This window comes from Dreissena polymorpha, chromosome 1, assembly GCF_020536995.1.
Source record: "Dreissena polymorpha isolate Duluth1 chromosome 1, UMN_Dpol_1.0, whole genome shotgun sequence".
NCBI lineage: Eukaryota > Metazoa > Mollusca > Bivalvia > Myida > Dreissenidae > Dreissena > Dreissena polymorpha.
Window position 1 is genome coordinate 149,191,483 of NC_068355.1, and position 17,303 is coordinate 149,208,785.

The following is a 17,303-nucleotide window of genomic DNA, read 5'->3' on the forward strand; positions in this document are numbered from 1 at the left end:
ACTCAAAATATAGGTCACCAGGTAAAATCTTACAAAAACAAAATCACTCCATATGCCAGAGTTTTGGTTCAATAATGATGAAACTTGACCAGGATGTTTGTCTGGACAATATCTTGGTCAAGTTTGATGTTTAGTAAAGATTGAATGAACCGACTCCTCTCAGGTGAGCGAACTAGGTTATCTTGGCCCTCTTGTTTTAGCTCACCTGATTGCTCAGGTGAGCTTTTGTGACCGGTCTTTGTCCGTCGTCCGTCCATCCGTCCTTAACATTTGTTTGTAAACACTCTAGAGGGCACATTTCTTTCAGATCTTCATGAAACTTGGTCAGAAGATTTGTCCCAATGATATCTCGATGGAGTTGGAAACTGGGTCATGCTGGGTCAAAAACTAGGTCAAAAAAAAGAGAAACCTTGTAAACACTGTAGAAGTCACATTTCATGCCAAAATCTCATGTAACTTTGTCAAAATGTTTGTCTTAATGATATGTTGGTTGAGTTCAAAAGTGGTTCTGGTCCGTTGAAAAACATGGCTGCCAGTGGGCGGGGCAGTTTTCCTTATTTGGCTATAGAGAAACCTTGTAAACACACTAGAAGTCACAATTTTTGCCCAATCATCATGAAAGTTGGACAAAACATTGGTTTTATTGATATCTCGGACGAGTTCGAAAATGGTCCAGATCGGTGAAAAACATGGCATTTTTCTCTATATGTATATAGTGAAAACATGTGAACACTCTAGAAGTCACATTTTTGGCCCAATTTACATGAAATTTGGTCAGAACATTTGTTTCCTTGATACGAGAGTTGAGTTAAAAAATTGTTCCGGTCAGTTGAATAACATGGCTGCCGGGGGGGGGGGGGGGGGCAGTTTTCTTATATTTATATAGTAAAAAAAAACTTGTGAACACTCTAGAAGTCACATTTTTTGCCCAATAATCATGAAACTTGGTGAAATGATTGGTTTTATATATATATCTCAGATGAGTTCGCAAATGGTCCCGATCGGTCGAAAAACATGGCCGCCACCAGGGGGGGGGGCAGTTTTCCTTATGTGACTAGAGAGAAACCTTGTGATCGAACACTATAGAAGTCTCATTTTTTGCCTAATCATCATGAAACTTAGTCAATACATTGGTTTTATTGATTTCTCGGAAAAGTTGGAAAATGTTCCCTCTTCCAAGTTTTAGTGAAGGATGAGGGACATTATTTGAGTAAAGCCGGAGGCTGAGCATGTATACTTAGCATATTGGGATGCCGATATCGAGTGATCCGCATTTTAAATAACGCGCTTAAAAACACCACATGACTCACCTACATACCCGGATATTCAACCAGATTTTACCATTCTTTAGAACTTTTGTTGCTTCAAAATCGTACACAAGCACAAAGGGACGGGAAAAGAGTTGATCAAACTTCAATCAACTGAAAAACCATATATTAAATTATATTCTCAGAATACATAATATCATTTCATAAAGAAGGGTGGGAGTATACATGCTCAGCCTCCGGCTTTACTATAAATAATGTCCCTGATCCTTCACTAAAGCTTGGAAGAGGGAACATTATTTTCCGTAAAGCCTACGGCTTTCACATGTATACTTAGCATCTTTAAATCAAGCAACAAAACCGAACACAAACAATAACAACGGTGAGTATCTTTTACTAAAGACTTCCATCATAAATATCATTATCAATCATTTATTGATGTAACACTACAGACATTTTCGCAGGAGATTCAACCCTGTTAAAACAAATCAACACATCATTTGGTCGTGCCGGGTCAAAAACTAGGTCACTAGGTCAAAAAATGGTTCCGGTCAGTTGAATAACATGGCTGCCGGGGGGGGGGGGGGCAGTTTTCTCACATTTATATAGTTAAAAAAGCTTGTGAACACTCTAGAAGTCAAATTTTTTGCCCAATCACCATGAAACTTGAATCATGAGATTCAACCCTGTTAAAACAAATCAACACATCATTTTGGATACCCAATCTTCATCAACACATTTCATTACTAGTTTAAAAAAATAATTTACTACCTAACACAGCATCAGTAATTGACACTGATTTCTCTACTCCAGTTTATAAAAATTCTAATCAAATTTCCAGTCTGGAGTTTTCAAAAATGCACACTAAGGAACATCCTTTATTATATGCTGCAGAAGTAGCTGCAGATGTAAACAAACAAGCCTTAAAATACCTATGTCTATGCCAGAAAGTTGTAAGACTTTCCTTAGCCATCTAGCCGCAGTACAAGTGGTAACTGTCTTATAGGTTACATAAAACACTAACAAATGATATACCTTTCTTAAGGCTTCAGTACATTGTACAAAAAACAACACGGTATGCATAACACACAATTTCTCATAATGAAAATGTTCTAAAACTAACAGATAATTATAATGCTTATTAGTGATTTTGAGATGATTAGGAAACACAAACCCATCTTATTACTAGTCTTCATATAGCCTAAGTGTGTTAAGTAACACTAAAGTCTAAGCCCTGGGACGCAGGATAATGCTATTAAAGCAGACACCTTAAGTGTCATCATTTTCATAGTCAGTTTATTTAATGGACACAAAGACCATAAAACTTGATAATAGTACTCACACTTCATGCGAATATATATTTAGGAAGAACTGGGCAAATATTAAATATTCCTTTCATAAATTTAGTTATAAAAAAAACATTGGAACACCAAATGTTACCAAAAAATTGCAATTTCTACAATAGCATTGCATAATGAGTATTTAACACTAAATAGGATTTCTAATCCTCATGGAGGTCATACAAATAAGATACCACTACACCTTCAGTCATTTGAAAGGGACGGTAAAGCCATTGAACCGCACCATAAATACCACTTTTTCCAGGTCAAACGATATTGATTCCTTGTCTCTGGTATATAGGCTGACAGGGCAATTTCTGTAGCTCTTTGTGAAACTCCCCAACTCGACAATGATTGCCGGATATAGTCACCACGACCATCTTCAATGAACGACTGAGGGGATGCACCATGCTGCTGTGCGGATGAAACAATAGGTCCAGATGTCTCGGTAACCTGACTGGCAAAGAAATTATATTAGACAATACCAATGGATACCATGATTATATTAGACAATACCAATCGATACCGTGATCAACTTTTCCAAACAGGACAAACTATAAATGCCTGTTCTACTTCATCAGAAATAATCTTATTGAATATTTTGCCAATCAGATTAAAAGGATGAAAATATAAGGCTACATTCCACTACAAGACATATAAAAAACATCAACACCATAAGACCCTAGTTCTGGGAACCATTAAACAAATGTATCTATGTATTAAGTCTAGACACAAAAAGGTCTGTATTTGACTAAAACAGGTGTCTTCAACTTCTAGAAAAAATATCAGATTTTAATATCCACTATGTGGAGTTTGAGAAATTTTAAGAATAAAAATCTGCTTAAATATTAGTCTTTCCTGGAATATGAATTGCTGAAATAAAAAATATTTGTATATATTAAAACACCAAATCCAAATGCATTATACCAAGCAATCCATAGGACCTTAATTCATTGCCCCCATATCTGTAATATAAGACACAGAAGTAGCATTATCACTTTGTATCTGAATGTGAATATCACAGTGACAAGAAAATGAGGATTGCAAAGAATATAAGATGGATAATAGCTCCAAATAATTAATAGAATGTTACATACACTATTCTTAACTCCATCTACCATTTGCATGTTGTTCACTATCTGCAACATAACAAACCCATCCTTCCATAGAGGCATAAGTACTGCTGCTAAGAGATACAAAATATCCTTTTGCCTTGTAGTCTTTCCATTTCCAGAGACCGCAATAGTTATCCACAATTTTAACTCCTCCTTACTTTCATTACTCAAATCTGTACCTTTATCAAAGTCATTAGTATCCCCAAGACCTCTAAACTTATCGCGCTCTAAGCTTCTATAATACAAAGGCGCCTCTAGAATAGCAAAAAATGCATTAACTACATGGCATCTGCCTGTGAAGGTAAAATCTTACAAAAACAAAAACACTTCATACGCCAGAGTTTTGGTTCAATAATGATGAAACTTGACCAGGATGTATGTCTGGACAATATCTAGGTCAAGTTTGACGTTTGGTAAAGATTAAATGAACTGACTCCTCTCAGGTGAGCGAACGAGGGCCATCTTGGCCCTCTTGTTGAAGAGGAGGGGATATATTGTTTTGCACATGTCGGTCGGTCGGTCCGTCGGTCCGTCCGTCCACCAAATGGTTTCCAGATGATGACTCAAGAACGCTTAGGGTTTGGATCAGGAAAGTTCATAGGTACATTGATCATGACTGGCAGATGACCACTATTGATTTTCAGGTCACTAGGACAAAGGTCAAGGTCACAGTGACTCGAAATAATAAAATGGTTTCTGGATAATAACTCAAGAACGCTTAGGCCTGCTATCGGGAAAGTTCATAGGGACATTGACCATGACTGACAGATGACCCCTATTGATTTTCAGTACTCTAGGTCAAAGATCAAGGTCACAGAGACTTGAAACAATAAAATGGTTTCCAGATGATAACTCACGAATGCTTAGGGTTAGGATCAGGAAAGTTCATGGGGACATTTTGTCATGACCGACAGATGACCCCTATTGATTTTCAGGACTCTAGGTCAAAGTTCAAGGTCACAGTGACTTGAGGCAGTAAAATGGTTTCCGGATGATAACTCAAGAACGCTTAGGCCTGGTATCAGAAAAGTTCATAGGGACATTGGTCACAACCGGCAGATGACCCCTATTGATTTTCAGGTCACTAGGTAAAAGTTCAAGGTCACAGTATCTGGAAGCAGTAAAATGGTATCTGGATGAAAACTCAAGAACGCTTAAGTCTGGGATCAGGAAAGATCATAGGGACATTGGTCATGACTGACAGATGACACCTATTGATTTTCAGTATTCTAGGTCAAAGGTCAAGGTCACAGTGACTTGAGACAGGAAAATTGATTCCAGATAATAACTTATGAATCTTCTTTAAATTGCCAATCATACTCTTATGTATTCACACAATGGCTGCCACTACAACTTACAGCCCATTTATGGGGGCATGCGTGTTTTACAAACAGCCTTTATTTATTTCAAACTTGTATTTACTTAAAAGGATAAAATGATTGCGACAAAGTATTGGCTCATGTTGAACTTGAACACCTACCTTTACAAGCAGCAAAATGTTTGATTTTACCTGGGGAAAATCAACTCTATGGCAAGTTTTCCTATTATCCTTTATTCTAATTGTATCGGCCCTTTTCATTGTATGAAAAAGTGCTGGACATTAAATAGTTTTCAATTTTAAGAAGTTTTAATATATTTGCTGATTATCAATGACTAGACATGTATTACGATGATCTTTGTTATGATTTCCGGTTTTCATTTAAAAGTAGGTCATGTTTATTCCAGGCTAATGTTATGATTACACATAATTGTGTTAGTTTGTTTTCAGGGTTTATAAGTATGTTTATAAAATGTTCTGTAAGCTGCTTATTTGTGAAAAAATAAATAAAAATAATTTTAGAGAAACATGAACAAAAGTTTCGTTTTTCCATTAAGAAACTATTTATAGAAAAAGAACATGCGCATAGTAACAAAATTTGGCAACCAATCAGAAGGGTCCATGCTGAAAAACAGTGTACATCATACTGATTACTACATAGGGCTTAGTCTCGCCAGTTTTTTGACAAAAACATTACTGATTGTAATGCAGTCTTTATTGTTACCGTAATTACTCTATGTTTTCGGATACTCTTAAGTTTTGGGACACCCCTTTTTTTAGCAAAAATAATAATTTTTGTGACTCTTAATTTTTGGACACACAAGTTTTTGTCCATAATTAATGTCTCTAAGTTTTCGGACAGTATATTTTACAGCACTATTTTACCAAATTTCGGTCCTGTTTTTGATATATAATGACACTGCGATCATGGGGTTTACAACCAGATTCGCATCATAAAACATGGCAGGTGCATGCCTGAGGGCAATGGACCATTACATTTGTGTTATTGGGTAAATAACCTTGTAAACCGATATTAAACAATGGTTTGGCCCAATAGCATAAGCGTAATGACAATTACCAGGTGTAGTGCCAATAAACAGTTCAATTATCTACCGCAATGGTACTACCCCTTCTCGGTAAAATAACTGTGACAAATACTAAACGCTTCAAAGTGTGATGCACCCTATTGCAAGTTTTACGAACAATGGAAGGTGTTAGACAACAACTATTGGAAATGAACAAACAAAGAATTCATAGTTTGCTTTTTTTATTGCGTTAATTACAGGTTCATACTAGCGAGTATTGGTACATCACATGCTCATCTTTGAACTTATTGGTCAAAGTACAACCTTGTTGTAACTTTCTGTCAAATAAATATGGTAAAATTAAGCATTTAAAATTATTTAAAATGCAGTGCAAAGATACATAATTGTAATTTATACTATACGGCATGGTATTTTACAAGCGGGTGCTAGTACCGGTAGTCGTTGATACAATTGACGCTATTTTCGGACACTTCAATTTTCGACTCTAAGTTTTTGGACACCTGTATTTTGTGAATATTTTTCGTTTCTAAGTTTTTGGACACAAAACAATATTTATAATTTTTAAGTGTCCCAAAACATTTAAAATGGTATGTCCAATGATACATTAAGCTATAGATTGAAATATTAAAAATGTATGGGGTTTTTTATTTTTCCCTTAAAATATTAAGATGTTTTCATTAAGACGGCCGATACTACGGATACACATGCTGATGTCAGTGATGTGCAGTGAATAACTAAAATTTTAGTTGTGCGAAAATAAATTGTTTAGTTTTTTAACTACTTGCAATATGTTCAGTAAGAGATTTTGATCTACAAATTAACGCAATGACAAGCCCCAATTGCTTCAGCTAAAGACATCCTTCATTGATTCCATTTTCGAGCTCACCTAAGGTGAGCTTTTGTGATGGCCTTTTTGTCTGTTGTGTGTCGCCCGAAATGCATCGTCATTATTTACCTTGTGAACACTGTAGAGGCTACATTTATTGTCCTATCTTCATGAAACTTAGTCAGAACATTTGTCCCAAATATATTTGACAAGTGTCAAAATGGTTCCAGTTGGTTAAACAACATTCCTTCCAGGGGGCGGGGCAGTTTTCCATATATGGTTAAAGAAAAACCTTGTTAACACTCTAGAAGTCTCATTTATTGTCCAATTTTCATGAAACTTTGTCAAAACATTTGTTTTCAAATAATGTCTAGCATGATTTTAAAAAATGCTTCAGGTCTGTTGTAAAACATGGCCTCCAGGGGGCATGCCATTTTTCCTAATATGGCTATAGTAAAACTTTGTTTACAATCTAGAAGTCACATTTATAGTCCAATTTTCATGAAACTTGGTAAGAACATTTGTCCAAATAATATCTTTGCAAGTTTGAAAATGGATCTATTTTGTTGAAAAACATGGTTGTCAGGGGGGGGGGATTTTTTAACTCGGCTGTTTTCGGAGAAAACCCGAGGTATTGTCATAGCCAGCTCGTCGTGTCGTCCGCCGTCCGACGTCTGACGTCCGCCATTTTGTTAAGGTTTTGAACATTGCCTCTAAAATCAAAGTGCTATTACCTTCAACTTTGAAACTTCACATGTAGCTGCACAATGATGAGTTCTACATGTCACACCCATTTTTGGGTCTCTAGGTCAAAGGTCAAGGTCATTGTGACCTCTAAAAAAAAAAAATCTGACAAGCTTTCGCAGCCGAGCTTGGCACCCGTTATGCGGTGCTCTTGTCCTTATATGGGTATAATATTTAAAAACTTGTTTCTTCATGAAAATAAGTCAGAAAATGTTTTGTAATGATATATTGGATGAGTTCAAAAATGATTACAGTCTTTTAAAAAACATGGACACAAGGGGTCGGGGTAATTGTCCCTATATGGCTATAGTGAAACCTTGTTAACACTCAAGAAGTCACATTTTTAATGCAATCAAAATGAAAGTTAGAACACATGACTTCTCGGGTGAGTTCTAAAATTAATCCATTTTGTTGAATAACAAGCTTGCATAGGGCAATTTTCATTATATGGATATAGATTAAACTTGTTGACACTCTATTAGCCACATTTATTTGACATTCTGCATGAAAGGTGGTCAGAACATTTGTCCCAATTAAATATTGGCTGAGATTAAAACTGGGTCATAGGAGCTCAAAACTATGGCACTTAAAAAAGCAAATTAATACTCTTGAAGTCACCTTTTTGGTTCAATCTTAATGAATCATCTTGCACTTTCTCAGTATAGTCTAGTTCAGTGTTCTCTGAGCATCAGCATCCATGTGGTTTTCCCCAGTAATTAGTAATATTTGCGCCGGCTACTTTTCCTCAAAAAAATATTAATTCGAAACTACGCAACAAACCCCTATTATAGTCGCTTAGTGCTTAGTCGCTGGCTACTTTGAAAATAAACATTGCTTCTAAAATATTTATGGAGAACACTGGTCTAGTTCCTTTGGATCTCAGGTAAGCCATAGAGCCCAAATTTAACATCACTGAAAATAAAAGACTTACAATTTTTATCTGAAGGAAATTTTATCTTAAGGAAATATTTATAATATTGTATTTAACATATTTTTAAAGCAACACATTTAGTCTATTTCTTGTTGGGATGTATACTTTTTATGCCCCCGAAGGAGGGCATATAGTGATCGGACTGTCCGTCAGTCCGTCACACTTTGCGTTTAGGTTTCAAAAATGCTCATAACTTCTATGTCGCTTCAGATAACAATTTCATATTTGGCATGCATGTGTATATGGACAAGGCCTTTCCATGCGCACACAAATTTTGACCCCTGTGACCTTGACCTTCACTTAGGGTCCGCATTTAGGTTTCGAAATCTGCATTTAGGTTTCGAAAAAAGCTCATAACTTCTTTCAAGCGTTTATAGGGGGCATAAGACATCCTATGATGACAGCTCTTGTTTTAAAATAGTTTATGCAAATTTAATAGGAAAGGAAGTACATTTGGTATTTTTATGCGCCCGGTAGGGTGGCATATAGCAGTTGCACTGTCCGTCCGTCCGTCTGTCTGTCTGTCTGTCTGTCTGTCTGTCTGTCCATCGCACTTTTGTGTTTAGGTTTCGAGAAATGCTCATAACTTCTGGTATGGTATGCATGTGTATATGGACAAGGCCTTTCCATACGCACACAAATATTTACCCCTTTGCACCTTGACCTTGAACTTAGGGTCGGCGTTTAGGTTTCGAAATCTGCGTTTAGGTTTCGAAAAAGCATTTTGTAAATGTTGTGTTATTAATATTTACTCCTATGATTCAATATACATTCCAAATTGTGTGCCATTAAGTTATTAATTTTAAAACATACTTTAATTTTATTTGTCAACATCACACTTACTGCATTTACATCCTTACATTGTAAATTTTGTCAACTGTGTTGTTCGTAGGAGCCGTCTCCTTCAGAAAACCTCCGGTATTGACTCCCCAGGGGCACTGAAATGGGACCTGGCCCTTATTCTGCTGTTCTGCTGGATCCTGGTATACTTCTGTTTATGGAAAGGGCCAAAACTGACAGGCAAGGTAGTAATTTATATACCTTTAGCCTATCTTCGGATCAATTGTTTGTATTACAACCTATCATAGTAATTAACGCTTAATACACTGCAACTCCATTATATTGCAGCTTGCAGAGTCTTGGGATTTGTTTCCCAATCGAACATTAGTAAATCATTAAAAGTTATGTGTACATGGCCACGGTTTTAATCAACAAATGAATTTAAATTAAACGAAATAGTTGCAACATGTTCAAACTATGTTCTGAAATCAGGCAATAATAAACTTATTTTCCTGTGTATTTATACTAACTTAAGTTACTGTACAGAGTAATTTGCAGCTGGCCCTTTCATATCAACAAACTGCAATAATATCAAAGTAAGAATCTCTTAGTAAACTTTGATTTAATAATAATTCCACCTTAACATACCTTATTGAAAAAAGCACATTGAACTTCTTAAATAAAGAACCCTAAACACTCAAACAGGGGGCTGTTTCATAAACGTAGGACAATTTCAACTCACGAGAGAATTTTGTAATCTGTATAAGTAGACGAACTAGCTCGCCATGCTCGTCAAATATATACAGCCCTTGAGATGCCAATGTAATTAAGTACTGAAATTTTTTAATCATATGATATGGACTTAAGCAATTATGTATCTTCGAAAAATGTATTGAATCGTCAATGCGTACAACAATGTTTATTGAAACGGTCTCCAGATGTTTTTCACACCTTTATTGACGTTGAATGAAAAATAACCAATTTACTTTCTACTGTTTTTTTTTAAATTTAAATTGATTCTTATTGGTTAATTAGTCTATTAAATTAGGCAAGCTGTGAGCACCACCATCTTTGAATGTTCTTATTCCTAGGATATGTACATTTGAACTAAATCCATGCAAAATATGTTAGTTTGTTGAACAAACTACCTCAATATTTATCTAGCAATTGAATTGAATCTTTTAGTATTCCATCAACATTTAAATGCAGATGTGCATGGCTATCATTTTTGAGTTATGTACCCTATGCTTGTTTTAGGTGTTCTAATCATAAATTGAACATTGAACTTGGCAGGCATTTTAACGTACAGCGCGAAAACCGACAAACATGCTTATTTTGTTTAACAAGATTTGACGTACATGTATCGGAGAACGAATTTCATGCGTTCTTTGAGTGTCCACAGTACACTGATATACGAACAAATTATTTGTATAATTGGTATAACGGCCAAAGAAACGAAATGTCATTTAATATCGTAATGAGCAGCACTGATATTTCTGTTATTAAACAATTAACATTCAATGTTACGAAATTAATGAATGTCATTGGGACTATAAAGTTACCTTGATTACAAACTTTGTTATGTAATATTTTTTGTTGTATAATAGTGTGTATTTGTCAAAACAAAAGTGTAAAACCACAATTTATACAAGGTGGCATATATGAGTTTATAATGTATCTGTAAATGAATGCTGTATTTGGGGCCGGAGGCCTTTATTTACATGATTTCTAATAAATCTTGAAATGTTGAAAAGCTTGAAATCATAAAGTGCAGACGTGCATGACTTTATTTTCACATGCACTGACGCTTTCATTTCTGAGTTATGTACCCTTTACATCAGCAATAGCTGCTGTTCCTCTGACAAAGATATTTGTCTCATTTGTTTAAATGTATATTTATGTTTTTTCTCTATTATCTTGAGGTGTGTTGTTACACTCTAGGTTGTGTATTTCACTGTCACATTCCCATACCTGGTGCTGCTGGTTCTCCTGATACGAGGTTTGACACTGCCTGGGGCTGTCAACGGCATCCTCTATTTCATTGTGCCACGTTGGGAACTCCTCCTGAATGCAAATGTAAGTCATTGGTGAGCTAGACTAAGTCTTGGTCTGAAAGCATAAAACAGTCCTTGATATTGGAAGAAAATGTTTTTTTACAATGCAACTCCAATATATCGCGGTTGATGGGGTCCAAAGATCACGACCGTGGTATATCCGGCGCGTGATATAAATTGTAAGGTAATGTATGCATGTATATGTATGCATTAGCATCGTTATGCAATCTCAAAACACGCTATTTACCTACCTTATTCAATTATGTGTTATATCCATATGTTATTCATTGGTATAACACAAAACATTATTCCTTGTGAGTATTTTCAAATGCATATAATTGAATTTGTAATCCGAAAAACATTGCCGAGTTGTATTGTTCAAGAGAGCATGCACACATTAGACCCATGTACAAAATGACGTCATTCATTCTCATGAAAAGCATGGAAAGCATGGGTTTTAATAGTAGTGCATTTTGACAAACTGAGGGATCTTTACCTCTAAATTAAAAGCAAGTAGTTTACACTGTACCTAACGCACACAGATTGTTGAGATAGGTATTGACTTGTGACATTTACAGTAATAATTGTGTACACCTTCATGTGTGCACTGGTGCGTTTCGGCAGTTCAAAGCAAATTCAATACAGAATGGTAACACCCGAAATGACCTGTGATACATGTATTGACAACAGGGGCTATTGTTTATCGCAGTACACAGGTGTTAAAGTGATGTACAATGTAAGCAAACAATCTGGTCAAAACTGGATTATGAATGTTGGATTAAAGTTGGTGAAAAAAGGGAAAAATACTAGCTCGAAACGGATTTTAATTAATCAAATTCTCAGATTAAAACATTTTATTAGCTCATCTATTTTTTGAAAAAAAAATATGAGCTATTGTCATCACCTTGGCGTCGGCGTCTGCGTCGGCGTCGGCGTCCGGTTAAGTTTTGCGTTTAGGTCCACTTTTCTCAGAAAGTATCAATGCTATTGCATTCAAACTTGGTACACTTACTAACTATCATGAGGGGACTGGACAGGCAAAGTTAGATAACATTGGCGTGCATTTTGACTGAATTATGTGCCCTTTTTATACTTAGAAAATTGAAAATTTTGGTTAAGTTTGCGTTTAGGTCCACTTTTTTCAGAAAGTATCAATGCTATTGCATTCAAACTTGGTACACTTACTTACTATCATGAGGGGACTGGGCAGGCAAAGTTAGCTAACTCTGGCGTGCGTTTTGACAGAATTATGTGCCCTTTGTATACTTAGAAAAGTGAAAATTTGGTTAAGTTTTGTGTTTTGGTCCACTTTACCCCTAAATTATCATAGATATTGCTTTCATACTTGGAACACTCGCAAACTATCATAAGGGTACAGTAAAAGGACAAGTTGCATAACTCTGGATGTCATTTTTATGGAATTATGGCCCTTTTTTGACTTAGTAACTTTGAATATATGGTTAAATTTTGTGTTTCGATCCACTTTACTTCTTAAGTATCAAGGCTATTGCTTTCAAACTTCAAATACTTTCATGCTATTATGAGGTTACTGTACCTGGCAAGTTGAATTTTACCTTGACCTTTGAATGACCTTGACTCTCAAGGTCAAATTATTAAATTTTGCTAAAATTGCCATAACTTCTTTATTTATGATTAGATTTGATTGATACTTTGACAAAACTACTCTTATCTGACATACCACAATAGACTCCACCTAAACCATCCCCCGTAGCCCCCCCCCTCCCCCCCCCCCCGAATCCCCCCCCCCTTTTTTTTTTTTTTTTTTTTTTAAGAACATCTCACAAATGACCACCACACCCTCACACTATACCCCCCTCCCCCCCCCCATTTTTTTTTTAAACGGTTAAAAAACACAAATATTTATTTTTATTATTTTATGCTTGAAATACCCTACAACCATCGCACCCAAGAATCCCCCCCCACCCCCCCTCCCCCCACCCTAATCCTCCCCCCCCCACCCCCCCGAATCCCCCCCCCTAATTTTTTTTTTTTTTTTTTTTTTTAAATCATCTCACAAATTACCACCACACCATCACACTAAACCCCCCCCCCCCCACCTCCCCCCCCCCAATTTTTTTTTTTAAACGGTCAAAAACACAAATATTTATTTTTATTATTTTATGTTTGAAATACTGTCCAACCATCGCACCCCCCCCCCCCCCCCCCCCCCCCCCCCCGGAATTTTTGTGTGTGCATTTTTTGCATTTTTGGAAGATAATGTAATAAATGTCCACACCCCCACACTATACACCCCTCTTCACTCCACCCCTCCCTCCTTTGTGATTGAAAATGAGAGTCCCTTCACTTTTAAAAAGTAAAAATAGATGAGCGGTCTGCACCCGCAAGGCGGTGCTCTTTTTTGGGGATTATGCTCATCAGATTTTTTGGAGCCATAGCTGATTCGCGATATATTGGACAACGCGATATAACGGACTGTGATGTATTGGAGTTGCAGTGTATTCAAGTTGATGGTAGATGGTGTTATTAAAAAATGAGAATTCATAACGGAACATGATTTTAAGCTTTGTTGCCTGATTCCATATTTTAGATCATTATATACTTGCAAACAAACTACACAATTGTACCCAAAGATCTTTTATGTTGGAACTTGTTCACAGGTGTGGGTGAATGCCGCTGCTCAGACCTTCAACTCACTTGGTATTGCGTTTGGAGGCATCATCACCATGTCCAGTTACAACAAGCGTAACAATAGGATACTTAAGTATGGCCATGTTAAATTGATTGGTTTATTGTTGATCTTTGGTGTCACGTCTGTATTGATTGTTTTCCTTCGTAGTAATGTTAGTTTTATTTTGTGAATATCGTTAGTTAAGGCTTGAAAGAAGAACTGGGAAAGGTACTTGAACTTACCAGTAATATTTTTTGATTTGCAGGTTTTGCATATAAGCTGATGTGAATGAACATTGGTCAGAAATGTTTATTATAAGACAATATAGGTTCTTAGTATGCATAATACTTGAAACATGTTATTTTTAAGGCTTCTATGTGTCCCAAGTATTTCAAGTCAAATTTAAATTTGACAATAACAAACAGTAGAGGCTTTAAAAGCAAACTATGACTTATCAAGAGAAAACTTGACCATGTAACAAGTGTTAAGTATTGTAACATTTGGCATCACAAAAAGACCATAATTGTTTGCTGATTAGCATGGATTTTGTGAGGCATCAATATGTGATATAATAGAAACTGATAATTACTCAGGAAACCTTTTTTTTGCTCACCTGATCACAATAAATTTTATTTACCAAGACATTATATGAACATATGAATACACATGAACAATTATCAAACCCCTTGCTACACAATTGAGAAGGTTATACAGAACACACCATGGACGCATGTCTGTTTTTCCAAGTTTTTATCAAGTCATAGTCAGTGGGGCTACAATCCGTGCCTTTATTGATTTGCCACCATGCCCAAACAAAAGCTATGTATTGCCAGTGCCCTTCTATATATTTATGTTGCCCTTGGTGATAACTTTTTGTCTGATGCCAGTTAGTGACAAACTGATACGGTCAGCTGCAGAGCCAGTAGGCTTACTAATTTGTGCAAAGATGCAATAAAATTTTGCTGCTTTTGTTTGAAAATTATGACGGATAAACATTAATTGTTTGCTGTTTTCCTTGTATGACTATAATAAAACGACATGAGGGCCTTAGAAGTCATATTTGTAGTCCATTTATTGTTTAACTTGCCAATAACATTTTTTCTAAAGATATCTTGGATAAGTGTGAAAATTGTTCGCAACAGTTGAAAAAAAATGGCACATGGGGGTGAACTCTCTAACAGTCACATTTTTTGCCTAGTCATGATGAAACATGATGTATTGGGGGGAAAATTGTTCATGGGAAAGATGGCAAAGAGGGAGCAAGGCAGATTTCCTTATGGTTATAGTGAAATCTTGTAGATAGTCCAGATGTCATATTTTTGCCAAATTATCACGAAACTTGCTCTGAATTTTTGTTCCAATCATAAAGCCATGTCTGAATTTATTGTTGTGCACTGCAGGGATGTACTTGCTATAGGGCTGCTGGATGCGTTCACATGTGTGCTGGCAGGCTTTGCAATATTCTCTATCCTTGGGTACCTGGCACACAACCAGGGCAAAGATGTCCATGATGTTGTCAAAGAAGGTCTGTTTAATAAAGAGTCAGTAATTTAGTTGTCTGTATTGAAAAGAAAACAGTGTTTTTTTTGTTTTTTTTGGCTTATTTGACAATTAGTTTGCTTGCATGTTTTAATGAAGAAGACCATAAGCCATGTCCATGGATTCTCAAGAAAACAGCATTTTGTGTTTTGTTTTCTATAATACATGTTTAATCTTTTGAATATTTACATAATATTATGTTTTACTATGTTTGCCTCTGCAAGTAACGTTTTTATTTTCAGGGCCAGGTCTTGTGTTTATCATCTACCCTGAGGCGTTCACCAGCATGCCTGTGTCCCCATTGATATCAGTACTTTTCTTCCTCATGCTCATCACCCTTGGAATAGATAGTCAGGTGGGTTTGGTCTTGGTTATTAATGTCTAAGTGTTGTTAATGATTTATAATTATGTGTTGTTGGCATGGTATCGATGGTTGGCAGTCTAGAATACCATTGTTTGATGTTGAGGTGAAACACTTGATGTTCCAGATGTTTCTTTTTGACCATGCATTCTGTTGAGCACAACATTTAAAATCCCATAAACACTCAATATCAATGAATATTTCGTACAATATTTGAAAAAATAAAGTTAACAGATACAAAATCAATGTTCCTTATACCAATAGCTAAAATTTCAACGCTTGATGTTGTGTGGAAACATAGATTTAATGCGATACAAAATGCTCTTTATTATTTGTGTGTGTCACAATATATTCCATGTGAATTTCTGGCTAAGATATCCGAACATTCACGAGGGAGCGTGAGATTGGCTTTGGGCAGCTTCACATGCTCAGCCTAGTTCTCATGAATACATCGTTGTTCTGCTCAGCCTAGTTCTCATGAATACATCGTTGTTCTGCTCAGCCTAGTTCTCATGAATACATCGTTGTTCTCACGCTGCCAGAAGCAAGTCTTGCGTTCAAACGTAAATGTTTGGATATTGAGGCGGGAAATAAACATGGAATATATTCTCGCACAAAAATAAAAACAAGCATTATGTATCTTGTCATATCTATGTTACCAGACCACATCTTGCATTAACATTTTTAGTATTAATGTTCCTTAAATATTTGATGTTTAAACAAATGTTTCTTTTATCATTTTAATCCTTAATACTCATCAAAATTATGGGGGCAACCTCAGAGTAAAATGTGTAAATTATTTATATGCCTCAGGGATTTCAATAGATTTTAAAAACCAGGAGTCAATGACCCCTGGACTGAAATTTTGAGGAGTCAAATTGAAAAATGTTGGGGTCAATTTTGAAGTGCGTTAATTGTGTTTTTGTCTGTATTATTCAATGTTTCAGAAAAAAATATGCTCTAAGAGTAACACAATATCTTTAAAAGTTAGACTGCTTTATTCAATAACAATACCATGATACATAACACAACATATTTTAATGAATTGGTACATTAAAATCTACAAGTCTTTTAACACATTTAAGTAATTTAAGATATGTACCGGCAGCACCTTTTCATCACATATTCATCATCATTATATTATCATCATCCCTATGATAACTTTTCTAACAAAACACAATCTAGATGCATGGAACATCTAGTATATCTGTTACTGTTTATCCGATTACTATACATGTCCAAAATATGTACACTTTAGAATGCCTTACCTGTAGTTGTTTTACTTTAATAATCCAATTTTTCTTGTTGTTATCTGGTTTAACAAACCTTATTAA

At 35.8% G+C, this 17,303-nt stretch overlaps 1 protein-coding gene across 23 annotated transcripts in view; it reads left to right on the forward strand.

Annotated features, from left to right (window-relative positions):
* The window catches only part of LOC127855419 (sodium- and chloride-dependent GABA transporter ine-like), an 80,710-nt gene that overhangs the window by 47,336 nt on the left and 16,071 nt on the right, over positions 1 to 17,303 (forward strand). For 22 of the 23 annotated variants that reach the window (XR_008037524.1, XR_008037536.1, XR_008037548.1 and 19 more), the window contains exons 4-8: positions 9,478 to 9,610; positions 11,307 to 11,441; positions 14,059 to 14,162; positions 15,470 to 15,594; positions 15,851 to 15,963. The exons of the other annotated variant lie outside the window; for it this stretch is intronic. Coding sequence is in view for 1 of the 22 variants with exons in the window: in XM_052390991.1 (XP_052246951.1) it covers positions 9,478 to 9,610; positions 11,307 to 11,441; positions 14,059 to 14,162; positions 15,470 to 15,594; positions 15,851 to 15,963 (610 nt within the window). In the remaining 21 variants the exon portion in view is untranslated. The remainder of the gene's footprint in view (positions 1 to 9,477; positions 9,611 to 11,306; positions 11,442 to 14,058; positions 14,163 to 15,469; positions 15,595 to 15,850; positions 15,964 to 17,303) is intronic. 23 annotated transcript variants of the gene reach the window in all.